General features: G+C 54.0%; 1 protein-coding gene across 1 annotated transcript in view; it reads left to right on the top strand.

Moving 5' to 3' along the window:
* atrn (attractin) overlaps positions 1-25,804 on the top strand; it is a 57,306-nt gene that overhangs the window by 18,499 nt on the left and 13,003 nt on the right. Inside the window, exons 16-26 of the mRNA XM_029827920.1 lie at positions 623-842; positions 919-1,104; positions 2,500-2,745; positions 2,820-2,957; positions 3,482-3,575; positions 3,680-3,732; positions 4,288-4,382; positions 5,282-5,360; positions 5,899-6,056; positions 9,331-9,392; positions 15,942-16,020. Coding sequence (XP_029683780.1) covers positions 623-842; positions 919-1,104; positions 2,500-2,745; positions 2,820-2,957; positions 3,482-3,575; positions 3,680-3,732; positions 4,288-4,382; positions 5,282-5,360; positions 5,899-6,056; positions 9,331-9,392; positions 15,942-16,020 — 1,410 coding nt within the window. The remainder of the gene's footprint in view (positions 1-622; positions 843-918; positions 1,105-2,499; positions 2,746-2,819; positions 2,958-3,481; positions 3,576-3,679; positions 3,733-4,287; positions 4,383-5,281; positions 5,361-5,898; positions 6,057-9,330; positions 9,393-15,941; positions 16,021-25,804) is intronic.

The following is a 25,804-nucleotide window of genomic DNA, read 5'->3' on the forward strand; positions in this document are numbered from 1 at the left end:
TCTTTTGATTAAACATAAATGAGACAATTATTTAAAACAAAACACCCAGCAGAGAAATTGGGAAATAATTGTTCAAGTTGCCCGAAAGTGATTGTCATGATTAAATAATCCAGAAAGCTTTTATGGAACATCGTCTCACATCACATTTCCTGAAGAATAATTCTGCATAATTCAAGCAGAGGAGGAAGTTTTGGAGGAGCCTCGTTACGAGCCTCGTCACGCCAAAGTCCGTCTAAATATTTCAGCTCATGTCTGCGCTCCAGTTGGCCGCGGAGCCGCTCCAAATCCCCAGAGTGTCGGGAGCGTAGCCAGAGAACAGCGCTGCGGCTAAATGAAACACGGCGTGGTCCACAGCTGCCGCCCCGCGCCGATGCCGGTGCAGCTCATCCAGCAGGCTCAGACACGGCCGCCCGTCACCGAGGGCAACCACGCGGAAATGTTAGCCACTTGTCAGCCCGCAAAGCGCCGCAGAACAGCTGCCGGCACGTCGGGTGTCGAGCTAAAGCGGCTAGATGCTGAACGTTTGCGTTTCCCACAGTGGCTGATGTCTTTGGAAGTGCGGATATTCCATTTTGTGGGAATTCACTAAATTCCAGGTGTTGCGGCTGTGGTGTGTTTGCAGTACAAGGCCGCAGTGACGCCCTGGGTCGGGCTCAGGAAGATCAACGTGTCCTACTGGTGCTGGGAGGACATGTCGCCCTTCACCAACACCAGCCTGCAGTGGCTGCCCGGCGAGCCCAGCGACGCCGGCTTCTGCGGCTACCTGGCCGAGCTGGCGTCCAGCAGCCTGAAGGCCCAGTCCTGCATCAACCCGGTCAACGGGAGTCTGTGCGAACGGCCAGGTGGGTCCTGCCGTTTTCCCCTTCCTTTGGCAGCGACACGGCTGGATTTGAGGCGTAAACACTCTGCCTTCCGCAGCCAACCACAGCGCCAAACCCTGCCGGACGCCCTGCGCTTTGAGGTCCACCTGCGGCGAGTGCACCAGCACCAGCTCCGAGTGCATGTGGTGCAGCAACATGAAGCAGTGCGTCGACTCCAACGCCTACGTGGCCTCCTTCCCTTTCGGACAGTGCATGGAGTGGTACACCATGAACACCTGCCCACGTAAGACCCGATGTTGCCTTCTCTGCTGGCTGTGGTGTGTTTGATGTTGACACTAAACCTCAGAGCATCTCGAGCACTGCTGATGTGAATTTTCCCTTCTATTGATGCTTCTCTTTGGCTGTCAGTGTGATCAAAAGTGTCCCAAGTTTCACTTTTTTACCGTTTTTGCTGGACACCCGCTCGCGATCGCCTCTAGAGGCCACCGGTGGCATTACAGGGAAGAGCTCGATTGCGTAACGTCTCCACCTGTCTGCCCCGGTGCAGACCACACATGGAGGATGTTCTGGTAGTAGTGGAAGGTGCGAGAACACCGTCGGAGCACTGCTGAGGTACCTTTTGAGCAAGGTCCCAAACCCACAATGGCAACCCATCCAGGGGGGGGGCCCTACCTTTGCCCATCGTGGACCCTCCCCGTGACCCTGAAGGGGGTTAGGAAGACGAGACAAGAGTGCTTTATCTGTTTTGGGGGTTTTTAAGTTCTCGGTGTCTCTTTTTTAGGATGTCGATGAAATGAAACTCAGATAGACTGATGCAACATTCTTTTCTCACCTAGTTGGATATTACGTAATATATTAAAACCACAGCTTTTCATGCCCATTACACCTATTTTATGGAAGTTCTACCTGAAATATCCTCGACTGAAGGTATTTTCCCATCCGATTCTCTGATATCGTCCCGTTTTAGTGCAGACAGATTGTTCACTTCACAGGAAAAAGTCTGGATGCTCTGTTGCCTGCAAATGTTCTCAGGCCTTCATTAACCTATAAACGGCCATAAAACCTGTTTGAAATAAACGGCACCGGAGGAGAAAAAATTCCATAAACGTATGTGAAGTTTATAACCTTCATTTAACAAAGTGGGTAATCATCCGCGTTCGTGCTTTAAAATCCGTCTTCATCTTTGATTTATGCACCAAAGCAGAAAAAAAGATTTACATGATTTTGACCCGACAGGTCAGTTGCAAATCAATATAAATAGTTTAAATGCAGCGACCTCCATGGGGGGTTAACCCTTAGAATGTCAGTAAATATTTATGGAGAGCAACGGGTGTCGGGGACAGCTGAAGGTCACCCTCCGGGGTCTGATGGAGACTCCGGAATAATGAACGCTCCCGGGTTGCTCGCCGACATATTTGCAGGAAACTAAATGATGTTGACGTGGAACTTTATGTCACGGGGGAGGGAATTCAGAGGCAGCGCTTTGACCCCGTTTAACTCGAGTATCTGTCATAAAGTAGAAGCCTGAAGCTGAATTAGTGAATAAAACATGCAAATGTGAGAGAGGCAGGTCGGCACCTGTGATCAGGCCTCACGTCATCACGCCGCGGCCCCAGGTGGGGGGTCGGGGCGTGACCCGCGCTGCTCTAACCCTCTTCTGTTGCCTCTCCTGCTGCAGCAGAGAACTGTTCCGGCTACGGAACCTGCGGCAAGTGTCTGCACCAGCCGGGCTGCGGCTGGTGCACCGAGCCCAGCAACACGGGCAAAGGCCAGTGCATCGAGGGTTCCTATCGAGGGCCCTTTCAGACCTTCGTCCCGGCGCCGTCCACCTCCCCCGCCCAGCCCGCCAGCCCGCCGCCTGCCCTCAACGTTAGCATGTGCCCCAGCGAGGCCAAATACAACTGGTCCTTCATCCACTGCCCAGGTGAGAGCGGAGCGCTCGGATTCCTCCCCCGGGCGTGACCGAACTTCCTGCTAACTTTGGTCCCTGGTTGGCAGCCTGCCAGTGCAACGGCCACAGCCAGTGCGTCAACGAGAGCGTGTGCGAGAAGTGCGAGGACCTGACGTCCGGCCGACAGTGCGAGAGCTGCATCTCGGGCTTCTACGGAGACCCCACCAACGGGGGCAGCTGCCAGCGTGAGCACCCGTCACCCCCCCGCCCTGCCCAATCAACCCTCCGCCACCATTTCACTTGTCAGAATCTTCCGGTTTAGCCTGATGGTGGCCGTTTTCCGGGATCCCGGGAGGCCAATAGCAGGAATTAGTCCTTGATCTCTGCTGTTAGGACTGACAGTCGGGCAGCAGCCGCTCATCTCCCGTCTGACACTTTCATTTAGCTCACACTGACGGACGCCGCCGGGTGTTGTGCTCATTTTCTTATTTAATTCCAGACGTCCCTCCGAAACCTTCGTAAATATTCTTTATTCCACCTCGGAGGCGGCGAATGAATGAAGCGGCCTCTTCTCGGGCTGTTTTATGACTGTTATTAGTTGCCGGCTGGGCGTCCTGCCAAGATGAACAGGCTTAGGTTGTCCCTAATCAACCAGTCGCACCATCTCAGGCTCCAGAGGTCCCAGACCTCCTCTATAGACGTGTGTGTGTGTGTGGGTGTGTGTGGGTGTGGGTCTAAACTGGTTTCATGTCTCTCCTTGTGGCTCCAGCCTGCAAATGTAACGGCCACGCCAGCATGTGCAACCCCAGCAACGGCAAATGCTTCTGCACCACCAAAGGCATCAAAGGGGACCGCTGTCACCTGTGAGTCCACCCTGTCTCGGGTCCACCTGAGCCTTCAGCCTGTGACCCCGTCTGACCCCTGTTTGGCTAAGTGTATATGATCTCCTGTCCTCCCTCTTATCCAGGTGTGAGGTTGAGAATCGTTACCAAGGCAACCCTCTCAAAGGAACATGCTACTGTAAGTTAAGGTCTCTTTAACCCGTGTTTAAGTTGTTACATCTTTTACACAGTCTGAGTGGATCTAGGATGTTTCATCTCTTAATTCTTCCATGTTTGATCATCAAAATATTCTAATTCAGGAGTTTGATGCCTTTATTACACCATAAAGTTCTCTGTGCCCCCCTGAATGAGGGTCTCCCAGGTTAGTTATTAGCTTATGGAAATGGAAGGTGAGACAAATCCAGGCTGTTGTTAATTAAAACACCTTTGTTATTGTGTCTCTAAAAGCCCAGAAGCTTTTTCCTGCACACACTGATGCTGAGATTGCAGCTTGATGAGAAGGTGTTAGCAACATTAGCATAAGGAGGTTGGGGGGTCGATGGCTGATCCCGGGGTTCCTTCGCTCCCTGCAGCCATTCTCTGGCTCTCTCTCTGCTTTTGTGCCTTCTCTTGTCACCTTGATGCATTTTGGGGAATGAAGACAAACAGGAAGAGGTGTTGGGTAAAGGGGGGGCGGCCTCCAGGCTTCTGTTCCTCAGCATGCCTGTCAAACTCACCCGACTCTTCTTCACAGACACGCTCCTCATCGACTACCAGTTCACCTTCAGCCTGTCGCAGGAGGACGACCGCTACTACACCGCCATCAACTTCGTGGCCACACCTGAGGAGGTACGCCCGTGGCCGTGAACGCCGGCCGTCGCCTTTACTGTGATGAATGGCGTCTGAGCCGTTCCAGAACCAGTTTCAGCCAGTGGCGTCCTCGTAAATACCAACAATAACAAGTCAAAGGGAATGAAAATGACCTTCACGCCGTCCTTGGCGTCCGCTCCATAAAGTCTGCCGTGCACGCAGGAGCAGCGTTCCCAGTTTTACTTGGATCTGCCGGCTGTATTTGGCCGTAGGGGGATTTCCTCCTCCCTCCTCCGTTACTGTTGAGCAACGGCAGCAAAATAAATCAAACGCCGGAATAATTCATATTTCAATCTGCATCTATTAAATCAAGATAAAGGGATTAAATACGCCAGACATTGGCTGTCGGATGAGCCAGATTGAAGCGTAACGTGGCGGCGTGAACTCGCCGCAGGTGTTTCCCCGGTAACTGGAAGCGTGTCCGACCCGTTCACCTGCGCCGCAGCAGCTGGAGCCCGAATGAAGCACGAACGGCCCAGATGGTGCCTCAGCACCCCCCAAGCGTCCCCCGCCCGGGACACGAGCGTGGAGGTGTGATCCCTTCGGTAACCGCAAATAACGATGCCTTTTTCACAGTTCAGACGCGTTTCTTTAACCGTTTCGAGCTTCGCGAGCGAGAAAAGCGCCGCCTGTTCATTTCCAGCGTGCGTGTTATCAAAGCTGATGACTCGGCCGTAGTTACAGCGTTCACACACGTCTGGCTGGCGCGTCGAGTGCTTAAACGTTTGTTTTGCTAATTTAGCTTCCATTAGCGGCGCTAAATTGCTGAAGTCTGCAGCGCGGCGAGTGTTCGGGGGGGTTGGGGGGTGACGGCAGCAGCCTCGGGTTGTGTTTGTGCGAATAAATGATGAGTTTGTTGTTTTCTGCTGCTCCCTCAGCCAAACCGGGACCTGGACATGTTCATTAATGCCTCCAAGAACTTCAACCTGAACATAACCTGGGCCACCAGCTTCACCGGTACGTATGGCTGCACAGCCAGCGGGGACGTGGCTCGGAAGCTCCGCCCCCGATCACACCTCTGGTTTCAGCAAGTCGGTTTATTATGGGCTGCTTCTTAGATTTCATGGACTGGTTTGAATAGCGTTTGAGTGACAGCGCCGCCTTTTTGGTGGTCGGGCACGCAGAGCCGCCGTGACCTTGGCGTGACCCTAATCGGGTCAGCCGGCAGCACTTAGCTTCAGTTTGGGTGGCGGGAGGAGGCGACATTTCCGTGATCTTTAAATGTCAGTGCTCTCAACAAACAGCTCGGCGCTGAATCAATTAACTGATAACAGAAAATAGATCGGCCCCGTTTGCCTGTAATTAGACACGAGGGGCGGCTGAACACGGGCCGGCACCGGCGGCTCGGACCTGAGCATTTTGGACTGGAAACAAAGATTCTGGTGAAGGTGACAGAAGAGCCTAACCTGAGCTAGTGTGGGGGGGAGTGTGCATCCCATAGTTTCTCTGTGGTTCTTCACTCGCTTCTCTCTTCTCATCCTTGTGCGCCCTCTAGCCGGGACCCAGTCCGGGGAGGAGATCCCCATCATCTCCAGGAGCAACATCAAGGAGTTCAAGGAGAGCTTCTCCAACGAGAACTTTGACTTCCGCAACAACCCCAACATCACCTTTTTTGTCTACGTCAGCAACTTCACCTGGCCCATCAAGATCCAAGTGGGTTTCTCCCCCTACATTTAAAACGTCTCTGCTGCAAACAAAAGTAGATGTTTGAAAGTGTTGATGTGTTGTATCTCTATGCGTGAGCACAAACTCATTTAGCAGCCTGTTTAAATCATTTAATCCACCTCAACGAGTCTTCGCTTAGCTCTTAATTGCTTTGTTTGTTGGCTGTTGATGCAGTTTGAATAGGCGTATCCATGGAGACGCACCAACCCAGCAGGTCTCCTCGTGCGTGGTAGCAAACGTAGCTGGGTGGCATCATGTGGCGAGCGTGGGCGCCGGAGTTCCCCGTCGGGCTCATGGAGCCCAACTTTATGAGCTCTGGTTTAGACCGGTGGCCAGCAGGGGGCAGCATATCTCATTAAATGGCTAATTACCCATTTCAACGGTAACGTTTTGGCCTGGTGATGGGGACCAGTGTTGCCCCCCATCACCTCTCTGTAGAGGCACACCGATCGTTCCTGTTGTTAATCCAGCTCAGGCAACACTCGGGTTTGGAGGATTTATTGGCGGTGGGAGGTTACGGGGTCATTGGAAAGTCCCCCGTCTCGTTTCTACCCTCCCGTTCCTGTCGTCCTCTCCGGTTCCTCTCAGTGAACAAAGATCCAGCAGTTCTGTCCTGATATAAAGGAGGAGAACCTGTTGCAGGTTCCTCTGATTAAACCTGCCCACCGACATCAGACCCAGACTGTTCCTAATCCTGGAAGGGAGGTAAATCCCCCCCGGTCCAGCTCAGAGGCCACAGCACCCCCCACCTGCCTCCCTGGTGGTTTGGATCTTCTGTCCTTGATCACTAAAACAGCCAGATCGACTCGACTCGTGTGTCATTTTTATTCCCCCCTGAACTGAAAATGTTGCCTTGAAAATAACATTTTCTCAGCTTTCATTCCGCCGCTGCTGCTTCGTTTACTGATTTATTTCCCTTAAAAGCAGAAAAACAACAGGAGCCGTCGGTTTTCTTCACCTCGTCCGGGTTTTATGACGATTGCAGGCCGTCGGTCCTCCGGTGCCACAGACACAGTCAGGTGTCATAAACCTCAGCGGAGGAGCAGGAAGGTCAGGGAGGAGCGCTGAAACGCTGTGGGGGGGGGTTCTGTGGGGCCGGTCTGAAGGTTCTGCTGGACCGTTTGAACCACAGAAAGGATCCAGCAGGCGGGATCTGCTGATGAACCTCAGAGTAGCCACGGTAATTATCTGGAGGTTAGGTGATCAGCAGGGGGGTCGGGTCACGACCTGAGGAATCCACTCATTCCAGACTGGACCTTGACCAGTTGCCCCTGATAGGAGCATCTGCCTGAGCTCAGCCTCCTTTAGACTCTCCTTCAAAACTCCAGCTGGACAAAGTGGCTGTGAAAACCAGAATATTCGCCGCCCTCAGACCGACAGGAAGGCGGCGGCGGCCTTCGTAGCCCGTCAAGTGTGACCCAGCGTTGGGAACATAACGAGAGCATCAGCCAGACCCCCTGCTGGGCCCGTCAGCCAGAGCCTGGGGACGGAGCAGCCAACACAGCCATTAGCCGCTAAAACTACACTTATCTTGTCTGTGAGATGGTCGTTACGCATTAATAACACGTTGTGAAGCTCCACCGCTGTTTTCTCATATATGCCGGCTTAGCTTAGCCTTGTTTTAGCCGCGGTCGTAACGTGGAAGCAAATCTGCACCTTAATTAGAATTGAAATGTACGAACAGAAATGCCTCTTCATGTATCTGCATGATTTACCTAAATAAAACTCATCCATACCGATGTCGTTTGGTTTCAAGTTTTATGACGAAACTAACGAGAATTCAAAGGCAACGCCGCTTTTTCGTTAACGGGCTCGTATTCCTGGTTGGTTGGGCTCACGTGCACACATTTTCTTCCCGGCGTCAAACAAGTCCCACGTGAAATGATGTCACAAGTTCCTCAGCTGTTTATCTTTGATACACGTCACACAGACGCCGCCCACAGGGGAACCTGCTCGTTAGGATTTGCCTAATTAAAGCTAGCATTGCACTACGAGCTGAGCGGCAGCTCGCGTGTCCACCGGTGCAGAGAAACGCGCTCCCGGTGATTCCGAGGGGCCTCCGGCTCCACGCGTCCACGCCCAGTCGACGCCGGCGTAAAATTAACCAGACAGAAGAGCGGCGTCGTTCTTTAAAGGGAATTATGGACTTTTCGCAGTGCACGAAAAGAAAAGCAATGCGACCTGAAATGAAATATTAAAAGTCTTTTTAGTTTTAAATAAGTCACAGACCGCTGATGCCAGTTGAGGCATCCATGGTAACAGATCTAGTAGTTGTCGGATCTCACCTGCGATCTCGTGGGATCTATGAGATCTGTCACCTTCTACTGGTCGTGCGTGCACATTGTCACGTGGTTGTTCTGTACTGTAACTGGAGGATGATGTACGCGGGCGCTGTTGCCCCCTGACGTTCTGCTCCAACAGCCTGGAGGTAAATGATCGCACACAAGCCTGAATGTTCAACAGTAATCAACACATTAGGGAGCCAGCTGGCGTGAGTGCAAGTAAATTAGATCCTGTGCTGTTCACCAACACACACGACCCAAACGTGCGCACGTTGCCACCTCAACACGGAGGTGAATGTGTTCAGCAGTGACCTCACTGACCTCAACATGGCTCTTTCAGAGGTATTGTAATCTTTTCAGACATTAGCTTTTGCAGCTATATTAGCCGGGCCCGGCCCTGAGCTGAACCGAACCATCAGAACTGGGATAGGTTCGAGTTTGTGGCAGAAGACGTGATGTGACACGAGGTGCAGTGCGCGGTGTCACCAGAGAGGGGCGGTGTTGCGCTGTTCTGCGTCGGAGGCTTCAGGAAGGCCCTCGACCCTGTCAACGTTGCCCCTGGCAACCTTGATTAAGATTTGACGTCCTTAGTAGAATTGCACTTGTGATGATTACATGGTGAAAATTTCTGCCTGAGTGGGAGAAGCGAGGTTGTGGGCAGATGAGAGGCTCCATGGTGGAGCCTCCCAGTAGATGTCGTTACATTATTGCATGTTAAAGATCAAGCTGGCAACAATGCATCATGAGTGTGCATGCAGTTATGTGATCTGCACACACACACACTCTCACACACACACTCACACTCACACTCACTCTCACACACACACACACACACACTCAGGTTGGGCTTCACAGTTTTCCCTGTACTCAGATCAGGTGTGATTTGTCTGGTTTAAATGCTGCATGTTTCGGAGTGTGTAATGTGGTTAAAGTCAGCGTGCACCAACAGACCTGTCTGTCGTCTGTCTGTTCCTCTGTAGATCGCCTTCTCCCAGCACAGTAACTTCATGGACCTGGTGCAGTTCTTTGTCACATTCTTCAGGTGAGCAGCATCCCTCCTCCTTCCTGTTCATTTATTTCAGACATGCGTTAGAATTAAAGTGGCAGCAATCGTGTGCGTGTGTGTGCGCGCGCGTGTGTGTGTGTGTGTGTGTGTGTGTTGCTCTGCGAGTCTGTGAACTGCAGCTTGATTGATCCTCAAAGGTTCCCGCCTGTGTCTGGGCGCCATTACCGTGACGGAGCGCTGCAGCTCACTGGTTTATGCAGGTTATCGGTCAGAACAAACAGGCGACTCCCACCTTCTTATTGTCTCCTCTGTCCTGCCATCAATAGCACGCACACACACACACACACACGCACACACACACACACACACACACACACACACACACACACCGTACTGCAACCTTGAAAGCGAGGGCTGCAGAAAGACAGTTTTAAAGGGTGAAGACTGGGCGGCTGTGGTGAGCTGCTGATTCAGCTGCTAATTGATGAGTGAAATTAGATTTAATATAATAATAATATTTCATATTGAAACACGTGTCCTCACATGTGACTGTGCCGGTCTCGTTTGGACCTCAGAAGCTTTGGACTGTAACATGGAGTGAGCTTGGGCGGCCCGGTGGCTCAGCTGGGGGCGTTGGGCCGATGCAGACCCGGTTCTCCTGGCATGAGTGCACGTGTCGATCTGCCACGACCCCCTGGGTCTTCATCCTTCTTTAGGAGCCACTGAAATGTGCTATTGATTTCTTTTGGAGGATCAGAGGGCGAAAAAGCAGAAATCTGTCTTCTGTGCATGCTTCAGCGCGTGCGTGTGCTGTTTGTTGCTGCGGTGCCGCTCCGACCCGGGGGGGGGGGGGGGGTCCAGGACTGCAGGGCCGAGTCGGGCCGCTTCTATCGACCCAGCAACCGAGTCCAGGCGGAGGTCTGATGTTCTGCTGCGGAGCGATTTGGCCAAACTCCTCTTTTCTCGTCCGCCCAGTTTCCTGCACGTTTGCAGGGATTCGACACCTTCGTCGTTCCTGGAGAAACGCGGTTGTGGTTCCGTTCTGTCGCAGGAGCCCATAAACCGGGTCGATGTGCTGCTTCCTCCTCCGCCCCCACCACCGCCACCGCCGCTCTCGCCCCCCCCCCGTCTGGATTCTCCCCGTCTCTGACCCGCAGCTTTTGATCCGGTCGGATCAACCCCGACGTCGGCCATCTTTCATCCTCGTCCATTTTCCTCTTTCGGATTCTCTCTGTTTTGGGGGTGGGGGGGGGGGGGCGCTAATTAAGTTGCTAATTAGGCTTCGCGGCCACTTTGACATCATTTCAAACTTTTCAAACCTGAATTCGAACCTGCTCCGGACAGCCCCCCCTCGCCTTCACACCTGCCTCAGTTCCAGTGTCGCTCCCAGTTCAGGCTTCCAGGCTGAGAGGAGCTGGGGGGGGGGTGGACGGAGGTGGCCGTCGCCATGGCAACAGCCAGGAACGACCACTTAAATCAGCGCGTTCGCATTCAGCCGTTTGTCACCGGAGGCTTTATTTGAAGTGTCGCGTTCAGAAGTCGACCCGACCGTGAACGCGGGCAGATCCTGTTTTTCCTCGGCGGATTTTTAAAAACTTGTGATGAAAATGTAATAAAGTGATATTATTTAGCCTAATTTAAAACTCGGCGTCCCTTTGAAGTCAAAGTCCGAACTGTCAAGTGACGGCAGCCAACGCCGTAGCTTCGGCGCCGAACAGGCAGCGACGCGTCCGTCATGGGAAGATTTCCGGCTCCTTTTAAACTCCGACGTTCCGATTTCTGACCCGGCTGCTGGGAGCAGACGTGCTCCCGTGCTCCGGAATAACTGGTCTTCCTTTTGAAGTCAGTGTTCGGTGGGGATGCTCGTCGAGTGCAGAGGTCACGCTAGAGCGCCAGCGGCGTCTATAATTAATGAAATTACGTAACTTATTCAGCCCCGTGTTGACGTTTCTTTGACTCGTGCTGAATAAACTAGTTTTTGAAGCCTTGTCAGCCAAGAACAAATCAATACGGATTCATTATGGAAGACGGGATCAAACGCAGGAAGCGTTTTTTCAGCAGGAGCCAGTTTTTCCCAGCAGATGGTCGCTAACTCGCCAGCACTGACCGAAGATAAACCAGCACTGACCGACGATAAACCAGCACTGACCTAAGCTAAACCAGCACTGACCGACGATAAACCAGCACTGACTTAAGATAAACCAGCACTGACTTAAGCTTAACCAGCACTGACCTAAGCTAAACCAGCACTGACCTAAGCTAAATCAGCACTGACCGACGATAAACCAGCACTGACCTAAGATAAACCAGCACTGACCGACGATAAACCAGCACTGACTTAAGCTTAACCAGCACTGACCTAAGCTTAACCAGCACTGACCTAAGCTAAACCAGCACTGACCTAAGCTTAACCAGCACTGACCTAAGCTTCCATCCATTTAGAACCAGTCATTGACCCCTCTGTCAGATTGTGTTTTGAGTTTATCATTAAATCTCCGTGCTGACATTTAAAGTTGGGACTTCCGAGGTCACATGTGACCCAGAGGAGTGGTTCTGTCACCATGGCGACGGCAGCCCTCGTCATCCTCAGCATCTCTAAAAATGTCGTCCCATCAATAAATGATTCAGACTGAAGCCACGGTGAGAGCTCCAGCTGCCTCCGGTGTCACTGCCCGGTCCAGCTCCTTATGGGCTGCACCTCCTCCCTTCTGGAATTCTGGAATCACTTTTAATTTAAAAAGGTTTTTTTTATCAACAGCAGAATTCGTGTTTCACAAGTTTCTCCCATCGAGACCGACCACAAGGGGGCGCTGCAGCCAGAATCTGACGAGGAGAAACGCTTCTGGAGCTTCTGTTGCTCAATTATCAGCTATTCAGCAGGTTCAGGACGTTTCAGCCCCCCCCCCACACACACACGCACACACACACGCACGCACACACACACACGCACACACACACCCCAGTTTGCAAACACGTCTGACAGCATCAGCTGAAAGCTGCTGCTCCCACATTTTGCTTTTGAGGGTTCAGCAGCACCTCTTCACTCCTAAAGTCTCCCAGCTGACTAATGTTCATTTATTATTCTGTTCCTGCTGACACACACACGCACACACACACACACACACACACACGCACACACGCACACACACGGAGAGCACTCGTGCATATTTCGGTCTGCAGCGGAATCACCGTCAGATTCCGGATCTCTCGCCCTCAGCTCTGTGACTGTCACTTCCTGCTCGCTCTCGCTGCCTAAACCCCCTTTTTTTTTTTATCTTACATCTCTTTAAATCTCGTCGCAGCTCAGTTACAATCAATTTCAGATGCCAGTTCAGATCGCCGCCGGCGCCGCCAGTGCCGCCGAGCGCCGCTCCCACGTCCTCCTCCGTCTGTCGAAGCGGATGGAGCCCAGATCTTCTGTCTTCCGGGTCCATCACATCTCCCGTGTGAGTGAAGCGGCACTAACCCCGCCGTGACGAGCAGCGGCGTGCGCCCCCGCCCCGCCCCCGCCCCTGCCCCGCCCCCTCACACACGTCAGTGTTTGTACACAGACGTCGGCTCGAGTCCAACTACACAGCAGCCAGAACTTTGGCTCCTTTGACGACGATACCAGCGAAAAACGAGCATAAATGGCGTCGAGGTCAGATTTGATTCCATTTGTTGACGTGACAAAGATCAAAGGGAGAACCTTTGGTTCTTCGTCAAGGTCGCAGGGCCGCGGGCGGCTCAGGTGGACGCCGCTGGGCGGCTGACGTGGTCGCACATGTCAGCAGAACGTGGTCCAAGCCCGATAATCCAGGGATGATCTGGGAAAGGCTTCGGAGAGCGTTCGCAACTCAAGGACGTTCCGGATGCAGCCTGTGTTTCCTCCTTTCTTCTGAAGGGGCCGCGGCAGCTCGTTAGCGCCCACGTGCTAATTGCAGCTCTGCTTCCTTGGTTTACTCGTGCGAGGACGGGCTCTGCTTCTCCTCTTTCTACCACCATCGGCCTCATATTTGCCCTCTGTTTGCTCCTGCGTGCTGATGATTGACAGCCCACTCTCCTCGTTCTCCTTCCCTCCCCCGAGGCTCGCGCCAGAGATGGAGCCGTGCATTCAAACGCCGCCTGCCTGTCCTAAGGGGCCTCCCAAGGCAGCCAGCAGGGGCTGCATGCTTTGCTGGAAAGAATACCTGCTCCCCCTCTTCTTCTCCGTGCTTTCTACTCCTCCTCTGAGCCGGCGTTCCCGCTCCATCTTCCGTTCTCTCCTTCCTCTTTTAGAAACTTTTTCTGCTCTTCTTCCACCCTCCTGGTTGCTTCTCCTCCCTCCTTCTCCCTCTTCACCTCCTGCCCATTCTCTTCCTATCCTTCCTCCCCGTCTCTCCTGCATTCTTTAGTATCTGCCCCCACTGTCGGGTCATCGTGAGGACCCAGAGATACCAGAGAAGATGGAGCTGATGGAGAGCACCAAGGAGCTGAAAGCTGCTGCTGCCTTTCTGATTAATAATGAAGGAGTCCGATCTTTGACTCCGCTCTGCTGCTCCTCCTCCTCGCCACCTGTAGGTGGAGCAGCGCCGTCCGGGCACATCTCTGATGTGCACCTCCTCCATCCACACCTGAGGCCTGGCTCCTGGACGCTAACGCAGATGTGCTCCTCCATCCACATCTGTGGAGTCGGGTCACCTCTGCTCCTCTTCTGCTGCTGTCACCCATGAGTCGAAGGTCCTTGGGCAACACACCGATCTGTGTTCTGACCCGGAGAGTTTGACTCCTCAGAAGTGCCCCCCCCGCCGCCGCAGGCGTGGCGGGGGCCGTCCACGGGGCAGCAGGCTGACCTATCAGGAGCAGAGAAAAGGTTGTTCGGCCGGTGAGGAAGTTTAATTTCCCTCCGGGGAAGAGGCAGCGGTGGTTTCTGCCGCCACTCCGCGCCCGCTGCCGTTTGCCCCGTGGCCGTGGTGTCGCTGTCAGGTTGGCCAGCGATACGTCGGCGCTCGCTCTCCGGGCCGGCTGCCCTCGCCGCCGTGATGCCTTCGCTGCCCTCGCCGCCGTGATGCCTTCGCTGCCCTCGCCGCCGTGATGCCTTCGCTGCCCTCGCCGCCGTGATGCCTTCGCTGCCCTCGCCGCCGTGATGCCTTCGCTGCCCTCGCTGCCTCTGATCCAAACAGGCAGCTTTCATTATTTATCATCCTTCCTAAGCGACTGACACGTGCCAGGCTCAAGGGCGATCTTCCCTCTCACATCCACTCCGTCCTGATTTCCGCTCTGGGGGGCAGAAGCTGCAGCAGCGCCATGAAATAGCAACATGAGCCCGATGACAAAGATGGCTGCTCATTTCCTTCCTGGGTTCATGGAGCTTCCCGCTGCTGCCGCATCTTTAGTGGACCCGGAGTGCAGCTTGGGTCTGGGCGGGCTGTTGGGCCCCACGAGGGGCAATAATGAGGGTTGCTGCGTCGGTGTCAATCCTCCTCAACTATTCCCAGTTTCCAGACAAACATCATCGTTAACATGTGTGATTCCCTCACTCCGTCTGGGCTTTGGGAGCGAGCTGAAGCTTCCGGGAGCTGAAGCCTGACTAACGCGGCGTTTTGCTGATGGACGTTGAGATAAATGAAGCGCACGGATCTTTTTTCCTCGTCCTCTTGCATTTGCGACGCTCCTCTCTGCCCCCCCCCCCCCCCCCCTCCGTCTTTGTGTGAAGCACATTAAAGTCGCTTTGTTTGAGGGACGCAAAACGGGTCTGAAGTTGGATTTGGAGGAAGAAATCACATACTGGCGTTTGAGCCAAAGCCTTTGTTCTTTTAATCACCAAGACGTCTGAGTCTGGAGCTTCGACGTGATCCCCGTGTGTCCGTCAGCTCTGAGCCGTCGCCCACGTTGGCGCCTTTGCTGAGACGCGGCGTCAGACGGCGCCGCAGCTTCCTGGGAACATTTGGGAGTTTTGGTCTATTTTCCTTCCTCGCGGGGTCGGAACCTGCACGCGGGTCATTCATCAGCGGCGTGGCTGCTTAAGCAGGAAGCAGGTCGATAAAGATGGCTGAACGGACGGATCGTCCTCCCCCGGCCCCTCGGGGGAGATAAGGGATTGATGGGGGGGGGGGTCTGAGCGGCGTTCAGGTCGTCCCGCATCAAGTGGGCGAAGTTTGGAGGAAGTTGCTGTCGGTTCTTCACCGATCAGAGGAGCATAAATACACAAGGTCACATTTCTTGGTTCCATTTTTAATAGAAAACGCTGAGTCAGCGTCTGCAGAGACCAGGCGACGAGGGCGCGGTGCTACCTTTGTTCTGGCACATCAAAGGAGGCGTCATGCATTATTCCTTTGATCTTAAACATCCGTTCCAAACGATGAATGGAGAGAAGCATGTTTATCTCCTTAGACGTCAGCACTTTTCAGCGTCTCCTCCTCAAGACGTCACGTGAGAGACGACTGACTCGTGGCCGTCGGCCCGTTTCCTCGGCGACGGCCCAGCGTGGTGGCAGCTCGGCGCTCTGATGCTGGAGACGACGTCCTGCTCGCAGCATGAGGACCGAGAGCGTCTCTGCGCTGAAGTTCTGATTCTTGCCCCGCTCCGTTTGACCCTGTGACCCTCTCCCCCCTCCTCTCTCCACAGCTGCTTCCTGTCACTGCTCCTTGTGGCCGCTGTGGTTTGGAAGATCAAACAGAGCTGCTGGGCGTCACGGCGACGGGAGGTAGGTCACACAATCAACCGATATCGACGCGTTTGTCCTTGGGTGGCGAAATGAGCCAGCGCAGCACCGCCGGTGTGACCCGTCCGCTCGTCTGGGCCCCACAGCGCTGAGCTGAAACGATGCTCTCTGGTGGGCGAATATTGATGCAAGTGTCAGAAAAACACAGAAATGAGGAGAGAGCTCAAAGCACAGCTGTAAATGGGGCTTTTAGGTGCACTCTCTTCTGACAGCTGTGGGCTTTTCTTTGGTTTGCTTGTTTTGGTTCTGAACAAACCAGTTTTCCACAGAAATCTGCCAGATTTCCCACTTTCTGCGTATCATCACACACGTTACCTGAACCCGTCGTTTGCTGGTCCGCTTCAGAGCGCGCCAAAGCTGTGGGTCGGACTCTGTGGAGCCCTGTAGGCGGGTCCAGAAAACACCTGGACCGGGGACGGGAAAGTCCAGAACCATTTAAGTTATAGCAGGCTCATAAACATCACAGCCCTAAAAGCTGGATATTATCATAAACTCTGCTGCAATGTTGGGGTTTAGGGAGCATTCACTCACACACACACACACACACACACACACACACACTCTCACACACACACACACGCACACACTGTGATTGGTTTATGCCACTTCACAACTTTATTCCTTCAAGTTTTCGTCCGAGCGGCCACGAGCCGTTTTATTTTGTCCAGGAAATAGGACGAGCCCTGAGCGGCGCTTTGATGGATTGGGGTCCGGCCGGCTGCTCGGCCGGGCGGCAAACTGTCCTTTTGAGCTAATTATAACAGGAGCGTGTTTGGTTAAGTAAAGCGAAGTGGAGACCTTGAAAATCCTGAGTGAGTGCCGCGTCTGCACGGAGGATCCATCCATTCTTCAAATGCCGTCATCTATTTTAATATCGTGGGTCCAGAAGGGCTTAAAAATGTGTGTGTGTGTGTGTGTGTGTTTCTGTGTGTGTGTGTGTGTGTTTCTGTGTGTGTGTGTGTTTCTGTGTGTGTGTGTGTGTTTCTGTGTGTGTGTTTCTGTCTGTGTCTGTGTGTGTGTTTCTGTGTGTGTGTGTTTCTGTGTGTGTGTGTGTGTGTTTCTGTCTGTGTCTGTGTGTGTGTGTCTGTGTCTGTGTGTGTGTGTGTGTGTGTGTGTGTGTTGTTGTTGTTGATGCAGAAACCTTTAGTCTGCACTCTTCACCTCAGTAGCTGAAGTGCTGCTCCGCTGTAACCACCTAAAAGTGCTGTCGACACTCTCACCCCTGGTTCCCTCTTAACCCCCCCCCCACACACACACACACACACACACACACACACACACACACACACACACACACGCCACAGCAGCTTCCTGTCCAGCTGGGCGCCCTCCAGGTTGGCCGTTGAAGCCAAACAAGAGAGGCGAAACACAGACAATGAAGGGGTTTTTAATAGCCCCCCTCTCAGTAAAGTTTCAGCTTAGGTGAGTTTAGGGAGCATCAAAAACTTTGTGCTCCTCGTGGAATTTGGTCGGACCCGACTCACCACGCGTCACCGTAACAACAGAAGAAACTACAGCATAGCTGAATATTAAAATGGGGGGTGGATCTAAATATTTAACGGATCTATTAGAGCCACCAGCAAATGTTGAGCGTGCGGTCGTGCGGGTCGCTTCTGAAGAACCTTTATTAGGTCCGGTTCCAACGGTGCTGCTGCCGAGCTGCAGACGGAAACACGCCCGGTCCTGCACAGCACAGCTGCGTTAACACAACGTGACACATCACTTCCTGCCAACAGAAAGCTAATCATGTTTTCCAGGAGGTGGACTCTCTGGTTCCAGTCCTCCGCCTCTCTGACATCAGGAGCGCCGCCGGCGCCGCTCGCCGTCTCGCTCCGCGCTTGCGTCAGCAGCAAAGTGGCAGCGCCCCCCACTGATTACGCCCCCGTTCACCTCGCACGCGGCACACGGTGCGTCGTGTACGGCCGGCGCTCCGGTCCTCGGCCGGCGCTCCGGTCCAGAGCGGCGCCAGCTTCGACCTTCAGAGCTGAAGCTCGTCATCATCGACGCAGACTATAACATGAAGGTCCGACATCGCTGCGGCTGCTCTGCGGCGAGAGAGGCGGCGTTCAACAGACGCCGCCGGATCCTAAATGTGGAGACGCGAGCTGCGCTCAGGCTGCGCGGCTTCAAAACGCTGGGAATCCTAAAGTCTGTATAAAATGAAACGGGGAGCTTATGACTATATTTGGGTTTTATTCGGCAGCGGCGCGTGAAGCCCCCGCTGAGGTGGCGGTGGGCGGCGGCCCACCTGGCGGGCTCTTTGTGCCTGCCCGCGTTTCAAAGCGCCGAGCTTTTCTTCCTCCACGTCTGACTCCGCCGTGCATCTGCTGACGCCAGCGCGCCTTCCACGTGCGTCCGCGCACGTCTGAGCCCTAATCAAAGGCTTCCTTTGAGGCCCGGCGGCCCTTTGAAGGAGCCGGACCGGCCAGATGGCTGCAGACGGAACCGACCGCTGCAGACCGTTTATCCGGGAGCGGGCCAGAGAGTCCGGGGCTGCTGCCGCTCCTGGTTAATTACTCCTGCAGGAATGTTTGAGGAGCGAGCTGCTGTGCACGCTCGTCTGCGCCAGCTCGGGCGTTTCGGAGCGTCACCAGGAAGAAAACGCCTTTGAAAGCAGATCCTGCAGGTCCGCGGGCCCATTAGAGCAGAAATCCCGGTTTTAGGTGGAAAGTTGTGACGCAAACGGCTGTAATAATGAATAAAAGGGTCCTTCAGGACGCTTCGCCTGTTTCACCTGATTGTGTCATTAAGTTTAGAAATGTTCAGTCTGGAGTTCAAAGATCTGGGTTTTTATTTACTTATTTGGAGTTATTTCCTGCAGCTCCGGACAGACGGAAAAACTCCTGTGTGGGTGTGTGTGTGTGTCGGTGTTGATGCACCTGCAGAGGTGCAGGCCTCCCAACTGAGATCAGGCTGTTTCACCTCCACCTTTGATGGTTCCTTTGAGAGGACGTTCTAAAGGTTCTAAAGAACAGCAGAGGCTCCACTTTGACTGTCAAGTTAATCTACTTTCTCCTCCAACAAATGTCATTTTTTGCACCGGAGCAGATCTTTATTTGGGCCTTTAGGCTTCATATAATTATGTGATAATACATTTATGCATGAAAGCGTTTGATTAGATCAGAACTTCCCACAGAGTCACTCTGAACAACTTGTTCCACTGGACTTTCTTCAAGCTTGTTTCCAGCTTTTCTCCCTTTTAGTTTCACATTTGAAAAGAGTCCAAGCAGCAATAATAAGAGAAGATTCCCTGGATCATTTGTTTTAATAGACTCTTATAGCAGAGATGCATCTGCAGGAGGCGCCGTCACGCTCGCTTGTCGGATGACAGGAAAATAATGATTCCAGGAGAAACTGTTGAAATGTCAGAAACCCTTTTCCATCTCAACAACTTTTCCATCCAGCTTTGGAGCCACCGGGAGCGTTCAGAGGCACCAAGGTGCTGCTGCTGTTTCCCACTCTGACATGTTGACTCGACACGTTGTAGCAGCATCAGTAGCAGCATCAGTAGCAGCAGCAGCATCAGTAGCAGCAGTAGCAGCAGCAGCATCAGTAGCAGCATCAGTAGCAGCAGTAGCAGTAGCAGCATCAGTAGCAGCAGTAGCAGCAGCAGCATCAGTAGCAGCAGCAGCAGCATCAGTAGCAGCAGTAGCAGCAGCAGCATCAGTAGCAGCATCAGCATCAGTAGCAGCAGCAGTAGCAGCATCAGTAGCAGCATCAGTAGCAGCAGCAGCATCAGTAGCAGCAGCAGCAGTAGCAGCAGTAGCAGCATCAGTAGCAGCAGTAGCAGCAGCAGCATCAGTAGCAGCAGTAGCAGCAGCAGCATCAGTAGCAGCAGCAGCAGCATCAGTAGCAGCAGTATCAGTAGCATCAGTAGCAGCAGTATCAGTAGCATCAGTAGTAGCAGCATCAGTAGCAGCAGCAGCATCAGTAGCAGCAGCAGCAGTATCAGTAGCATCAGTAGCAGCAGTAGTAGCAGCAGCAGTAGCATCAGCAGCATTAGCATCAGTAGCAGCAGCAGCATCAGTAGCAGCAGCATTAGCATCAGTAGCATCAGTAGCAGCAGCATTAGCATCACTAGCATCACTAGCATTAGCATCAGTAGCATCAGTATCAACTGGGACAGATGTGATCCGTCTGTGGAACTTAACCAGCCATGTAACTCGCACGTCTCGCTCACATTCCGGCTGCTGCTTCTTTTGTTTACAATAATCTCTCAAATTAGCCAGGACGGCTGCTTGTCTGCTGGCTGGTCGGGAGTTAATGAGCCGACCGTCACGCCGACCCGCCGACCCGTTTGGGTTTCACTTCATCTCTGCTCAACACATTTGGACCTGTTAAATGGTGACAAGTGCTCTGTGTACCATTGTCTTTGATGACGGAGCAAATCTCTCCTCAGACTCTGGAACGGAAGCTTGATTAAATCCGGCAGTGGCACGCAGACGTGCACGCAGACGCAGACGTGCACGCGGACGCAGACGTGCACGTCTGCCGCCGCGTCGCCCCCCTCCTGGCTGGTGTCCAGCCACACCAGAACTCTTTGACCTCCAAAGCTGCTGTTTCTGATCCCGTCTGCACATTCCAGGACACCAGGCTGCTCCCGCTGCACTGCGACACGTGCGCACGAACACGTGCACGGCACTTTTACCTCCAACATGCACGACTTGTTTCATTAGTAAAATAAGAGCAAAGGATTGAGGACTGAAATGAACTGGATCTCACATCAGGTGCTGCTGTAGCTGCTGCTGTAGCTGCTGCTGTAGCTGCTGCTGCTGCTGTAGCTGCTGCTGCTGCTGCTGTAGCTGCTGCTGTAGCTGCTGTAGCTGCTGCTGCTGCTGCTGTAGCTGCTGCTGCTGCTGCTGTAGCTGCTGCTGTAGCTGCTGCTGTAGCTGCTGCTGTAGCTGCTGTAGCTGCTGCTGCTGCTGTAGCTGCTGCTGCTGCTGCTGTAGCTGCTGCTGTAGCTGCTGCTGCTGCTGTAGCTGCTGCTGCTGCTGTAGCTGCTGCTGCTGCTGCTGTAGCTGCTGCTGCTGCTGTAGCTGCTGCTGCTGCTGCTGTAGCTGCTGCTGCTGCTGTAGCTGCTGCTGCTGCTGCTGCTGTAGCTGCTGCTGCTGGCTGAGCTGCTGCTGCTGTAGCTGCTGCTGTAGCTGCTGCTGCTGCAGCTGCTGCTGTACTGCTAGCTGCTGCTGTAGCTGCTGCTGCTGCTGCTGTAGCTGCTGCTGTAGCTGCTGCTGCTGCTGTAGCTGCTGCTGTAGCTGCTGCTGTAGCTAGCTGCTGCTGCTGCTGTAGCTGCTGCTGTAGCTGCTGCTGCTGCTGTAGCTGCTGCTGTAGCTGCTGCTGCTGCTGCTGCAGCTGCTGCTGTAGCTGCTGCTGTAGCTGCTGTAGCTGCTGCTGTAGCTGCTGCTGTAGCTGCTGCTGCTGCTACCTGAATCATCATTTATCTGTCTCTAAAGCTCTTCTAGCAGCTCCGACTAGATGCTATCAGGAATCATTTGAGGCTGAATGAAGCTTCCGATCAGTGAAACTCTGAGGTGTGGAGAACAGCTCCTCGGTTTCATCTGCTCTTTGTTCTTCATGAAGAGGTTGACAGCAGATGGTTCAGTGTGAAAGAGCAGCGGAGCGCAGGAGGCTGGCAGACTCTGGTCTGGATGAGTCCTGGAATACAATGAAGTTATCAGTGATCAGGCTCACCTCAGCTGCCAGCGTCATACATAAAGATAAGGAGGATCTCTGGCTGGCAGCTCTTCTTCTGCCCTGGACTCTCTGGTCCCTTCAGCAGATGGTTAAATGTGAGTGCACTTCACACATGACCAGTAAAGAAAGGCAAAAACAATCTTTCCACCTTCACTCCGCAGCTGTTTCCTCTTAAAAAGCGCTTCCACGTGATGATGTGAGATACATTAGCATTTGACGAGAGGCGCTATCGCTGTTAGCCTTCACGGCCCGGAGATCAGATGCTAAAAAAAGATCATTTTGGCGACCAGTGAAATAACGGCGCTGTCTTGTGTAGGACCATTTTATGGTGGGATTATGGTGAACAGTAGAAATGTGCTACTGTACATTGTTGTTGCACAGGCAGGAGAGTCAGAGCAGCTCGATAAGGCTCAGGGTGTTAAAGCCTGAGCTGAAATCAATGAACAGGGAGTGTAGGTGTACATGTGATGAATGCTGCTGGCATCCAGCTCCAAAACAGCCTATAGAAGCCTATAACAGTTCTTTAAATTGGATTTGACTTATGCAACGTGAACAGAAATAAACAATTCAGAGACGATTTCAAAGAGAAGCAATGAGGTTTGTTTTATGGCCGCTCCAAAAATGGCTCAGAAGAACCAGCGAAATCCCCCCGTCGTCCCCATCCAGAGCCTGAGCAGCTCCCCACTGTTGGACGCAGCTAAACTGCATCTTTAGCGTCATTTACTCCGGGCTAACGCAGCCCGAGGACATCCAGTCATTTTTAATAATCCTCTCGGTTCCCACAACGGAGAAAGAAGAACAAAAGGAAGCGGGAGCGATTCAGTGCTGATACCGAGGAGGCGTCGGTCCTCCAGGAGGGGGCAGAGGGTGCGTGTCGCCTTCGCTGGCGTTTGTCTGAAAACACTGAGCCGGTCTGTGATTCCAGAGAGGAAACTGTGCTGCGGGGCTGCCTGGGGGGCGTCGGCAGTGAAGGATGCTGTTCTGGAATTAATGTTGTGGCTTAAGTTTGGAGATTGACTCCAGAGGAGTGGAGGAAATTACACTTTTGGCAATTAAAGGTGATCGGCTTCAATAGGAAGGTGAAGAAAAACCTTTTACTTGTTTCCATCATCATCCGAAACCAACATGTCGGGTACCTCCTGGTCCCGAGTCGGGACTCCACTGGTGTTCTGGGCCTCACCTGTGTCCCTGCTGACCTCTGAGGCTACTGTAGACTCACATCTACTAGATCTGGCCAAAGCCTTTTAGGTGGACACTCGGAGGGTTGATGGTTGAACCAGTGGTGACGGTGATGGTGGAGTTTGGTGCCCTTGGAGCAGGAGCTGGCTCATGATGATGATGATGGTGATGATGATGATGATGATGATGGTGATGATGATGATGGTGCCAGAGCTGGAGCAACATGTCAGGTGCTTGATCACTTGGGTTTCCTCTGCTCCCTGGTGTAGAAGCCATGCAGACATTCCACAAGTTAAACTTTTGTTAACAGTTAGCTTCACAGCAGAATCCCCCCCCCCCCCCAGAACATTAAGACATTTGCAAGGGATGAATTAAATTTGAATTAGATTATTTTTTACAGCAACTGTTATCATTTTCTCTCTGTAGGAAATGAAACGAAGGCTAAATTTCCACCTCCTGTTTCTGAGGAAACAATAAAAAGAAGCCTGTGTGGTTCGGTCGGGGGCATCTGAAGCAGCTGCTGTATTCAGACCGGGGGGGGGGGGGGGGGGGGCCTCACCTTATCTCACCCTCTGCAGAATGTCATTAGGGGGGAGGGAGCAGCCTCCCTCCTTTACCTGTGGCCTCCTCTCTGCTGGAGGTGGGAGATGGATCGGTCAAGGTGACCCGGTCGGCTCGGTTTCATTTCAGTTATTTTCACCCCCCTGATGCTGTTTTCATACGCTTGTTTTGTTCTGTCAACTTAACTCGCTCTCCCAGGAGGAGAACTCCTTCTCCAGCATCTTCTCCAGCCCCATCATGCTCCCCGCCACAGATGCCATCGTACAACCGCCGACCCTCGTCCGTGTAGGCAAAAGAGGAAATAGCGGCTCGTCTGTCAGATTCGGCTCCAGTTGCCAGAAACGCAGCGGCCGAACCAAAAGATCTCTCACATGCAGCCGGATTAGAAGTAATCTGGGAAAGTTATAAAAGTTCTTCTCTGTTGGTTCCAAGGGAGTCTAACCAGTCCGGAGGTTCCCGCGGCCCCCAGGCCTGAGGGGCCGTTTATGGGAGTCGTCTCGGACTCAACAGGACTTTTCCTCAGCTCGGGAATGTGGGTTCTGAGTGCAGAAGCAGCCGTCCTCCTGCTCCGCCCCTCTCCTGAGGCCGTCCTCCTGCTCCGCCCCTCTCCCGAGGCCGTCCTCCTGCCCCGCCCCTCTCCCGAGGCTGTCCTCCTGCTCCGCCCCTCTCCTGAGGCCGTCCTCCTGCTCCGCCCCTCTCCCGAGGCCGTCCTCCTGCCCCGCCCCTCTCCCGAGACCGTCCTCCTGCTCCGCCCCTCTCCTGCCCCGCCCCTCTCCTGAGGCCGTCCTCCTGCTCCGCCCTTCTCCCGAGGCCGTCCTCCTGCTCCGCCCCTCTCCTGCCCCGCCCCTCTCCTGAGGCCGTCCTCCTGCCCCGCCCCTCTCCCGAGGCCGTCCTCCTGCTCCGCCCCTCTCCCGAGGCCGTCCTCCTGCTCCGCCCCTCTCCCGAGGCCGTCCTGGGCTGCAGCACCACCCAGAGGAACGGCTCCGCCTGTGAGGTGATCAATCCTGAGCCCAGGCCAGGATGACGGGAGAGGCGGAGCCACCCCGAAGGTCGCGCACACAAGGATGCTGAGGTTGAAAACATGCCGTCTGCGAGAGAAAAGGAGGCCTCGCTAATGCCCCCCCCCCCCCACACACACACACACACACACACACACGTATCCGCACTAACGAGCCCGGCTGGGAGCGGACAGGGATGCCGACTCATCGGAATGTGATGGAACGCAGGCGGGAGCGTCGCTGCGTCGTGGGGCTGTTCAGAGGAATGAGGAGCGTGTGGACGCAGGGCTGCACACGTGATGGGGGGGGGTTTGGGTGTGTGTGTGTTTGGGGGGGGGAATGTGTGTGGAGGTATGTGTGTGTGGAGGGGTGTGTGTGGGGGTGTGTGTGGAGGTATGGGTGTGTGTGGGGGTGTGTGTGGAGGGATGTGTGTGTGGGTGTGTGTGTGTGGGGGGGGGAGTGTGTGTGGAGGGGTGTGTGTGTGGAGGTATGTGTGTGTGGAGGGATGTGTGTGGAGGGGGGGTGGAGGTGTGTGTGGGGGGGGATGTGGGGTGTGTGTGTGTCCTTAGACGTCTCTGCCCTTCTGGTCCTAATCCCACATAAATGGAGCATATAATTAGAGTCTGGATCAGCGGCAGCGTCTAATTGGCGGCGATGTGCCGACGGCTGTGGGAGTCGACCCCGCGGTGGCGGCGGCGACCTCCGTTTGGACCTGTACCGCCCCCCCCCCCCCTATCAGGGCGCCAGTGCGGGATTTACCGTAAGCTCGGGAGCGCCGTCGGATGTGAGCGGCTGAAGTCCTGATTCCCTTTCATCTCCTCTCCGTCTGTCTTCGCTTCAGCTTTGATCTCGGCTTCGCACGGGCCGTCGTGTCGCATCATCGACGCTGAAACGACGGCGCTTCCTCGGCCTCGCCGTTCCCACTTCACACCTCCCGTCTTCCTCACGCGGATCAGCTGACAGCCCAACAACAGACTGGTGCCGTTCACCCACTCGCCCGTCCCAGAAACCACTTTTGGACACTGGAGCTGGCTCCTGCTGGGACCTGGTCCAGTTCTGTCTCCGCTGGAGGCGGAGCTCCGTCTTCACACATTTCAAACGGCATTTTTAAGGCGCTTGTCCAAGGATTCATCTCCCATCGCACCCCACGAGCACCTTCAGCTCCGGCTGGATCTCATCACAGCTCCACCCCCCCCCCCCCCCCGTGCTCCTCTCTGATGAGTATTGATTGGCCCGCTGGACTCTCAGATTCAGGATGGACAGCACCAGGAAGTGGAGTTTGGGTTTGATGGAAGTATAAAAGAGGGATGGGGGGGACAAAAGGGTGGGGGGGGGGG

This window comes from Takifugu rubripes, chromosome 2 (genome assembly GCF_901000725.2).
Source record: "Takifugu rubripes chromosome 2, fTakRub1.2, whole genome shotgun sequence".
Taxonomy (NCBI): Eukaryota; Metazoa; Chordata; class Actinopteri; order Tetraodontiformes; family Tetraodontidae; genus Takifugu; species Takifugu rubripes.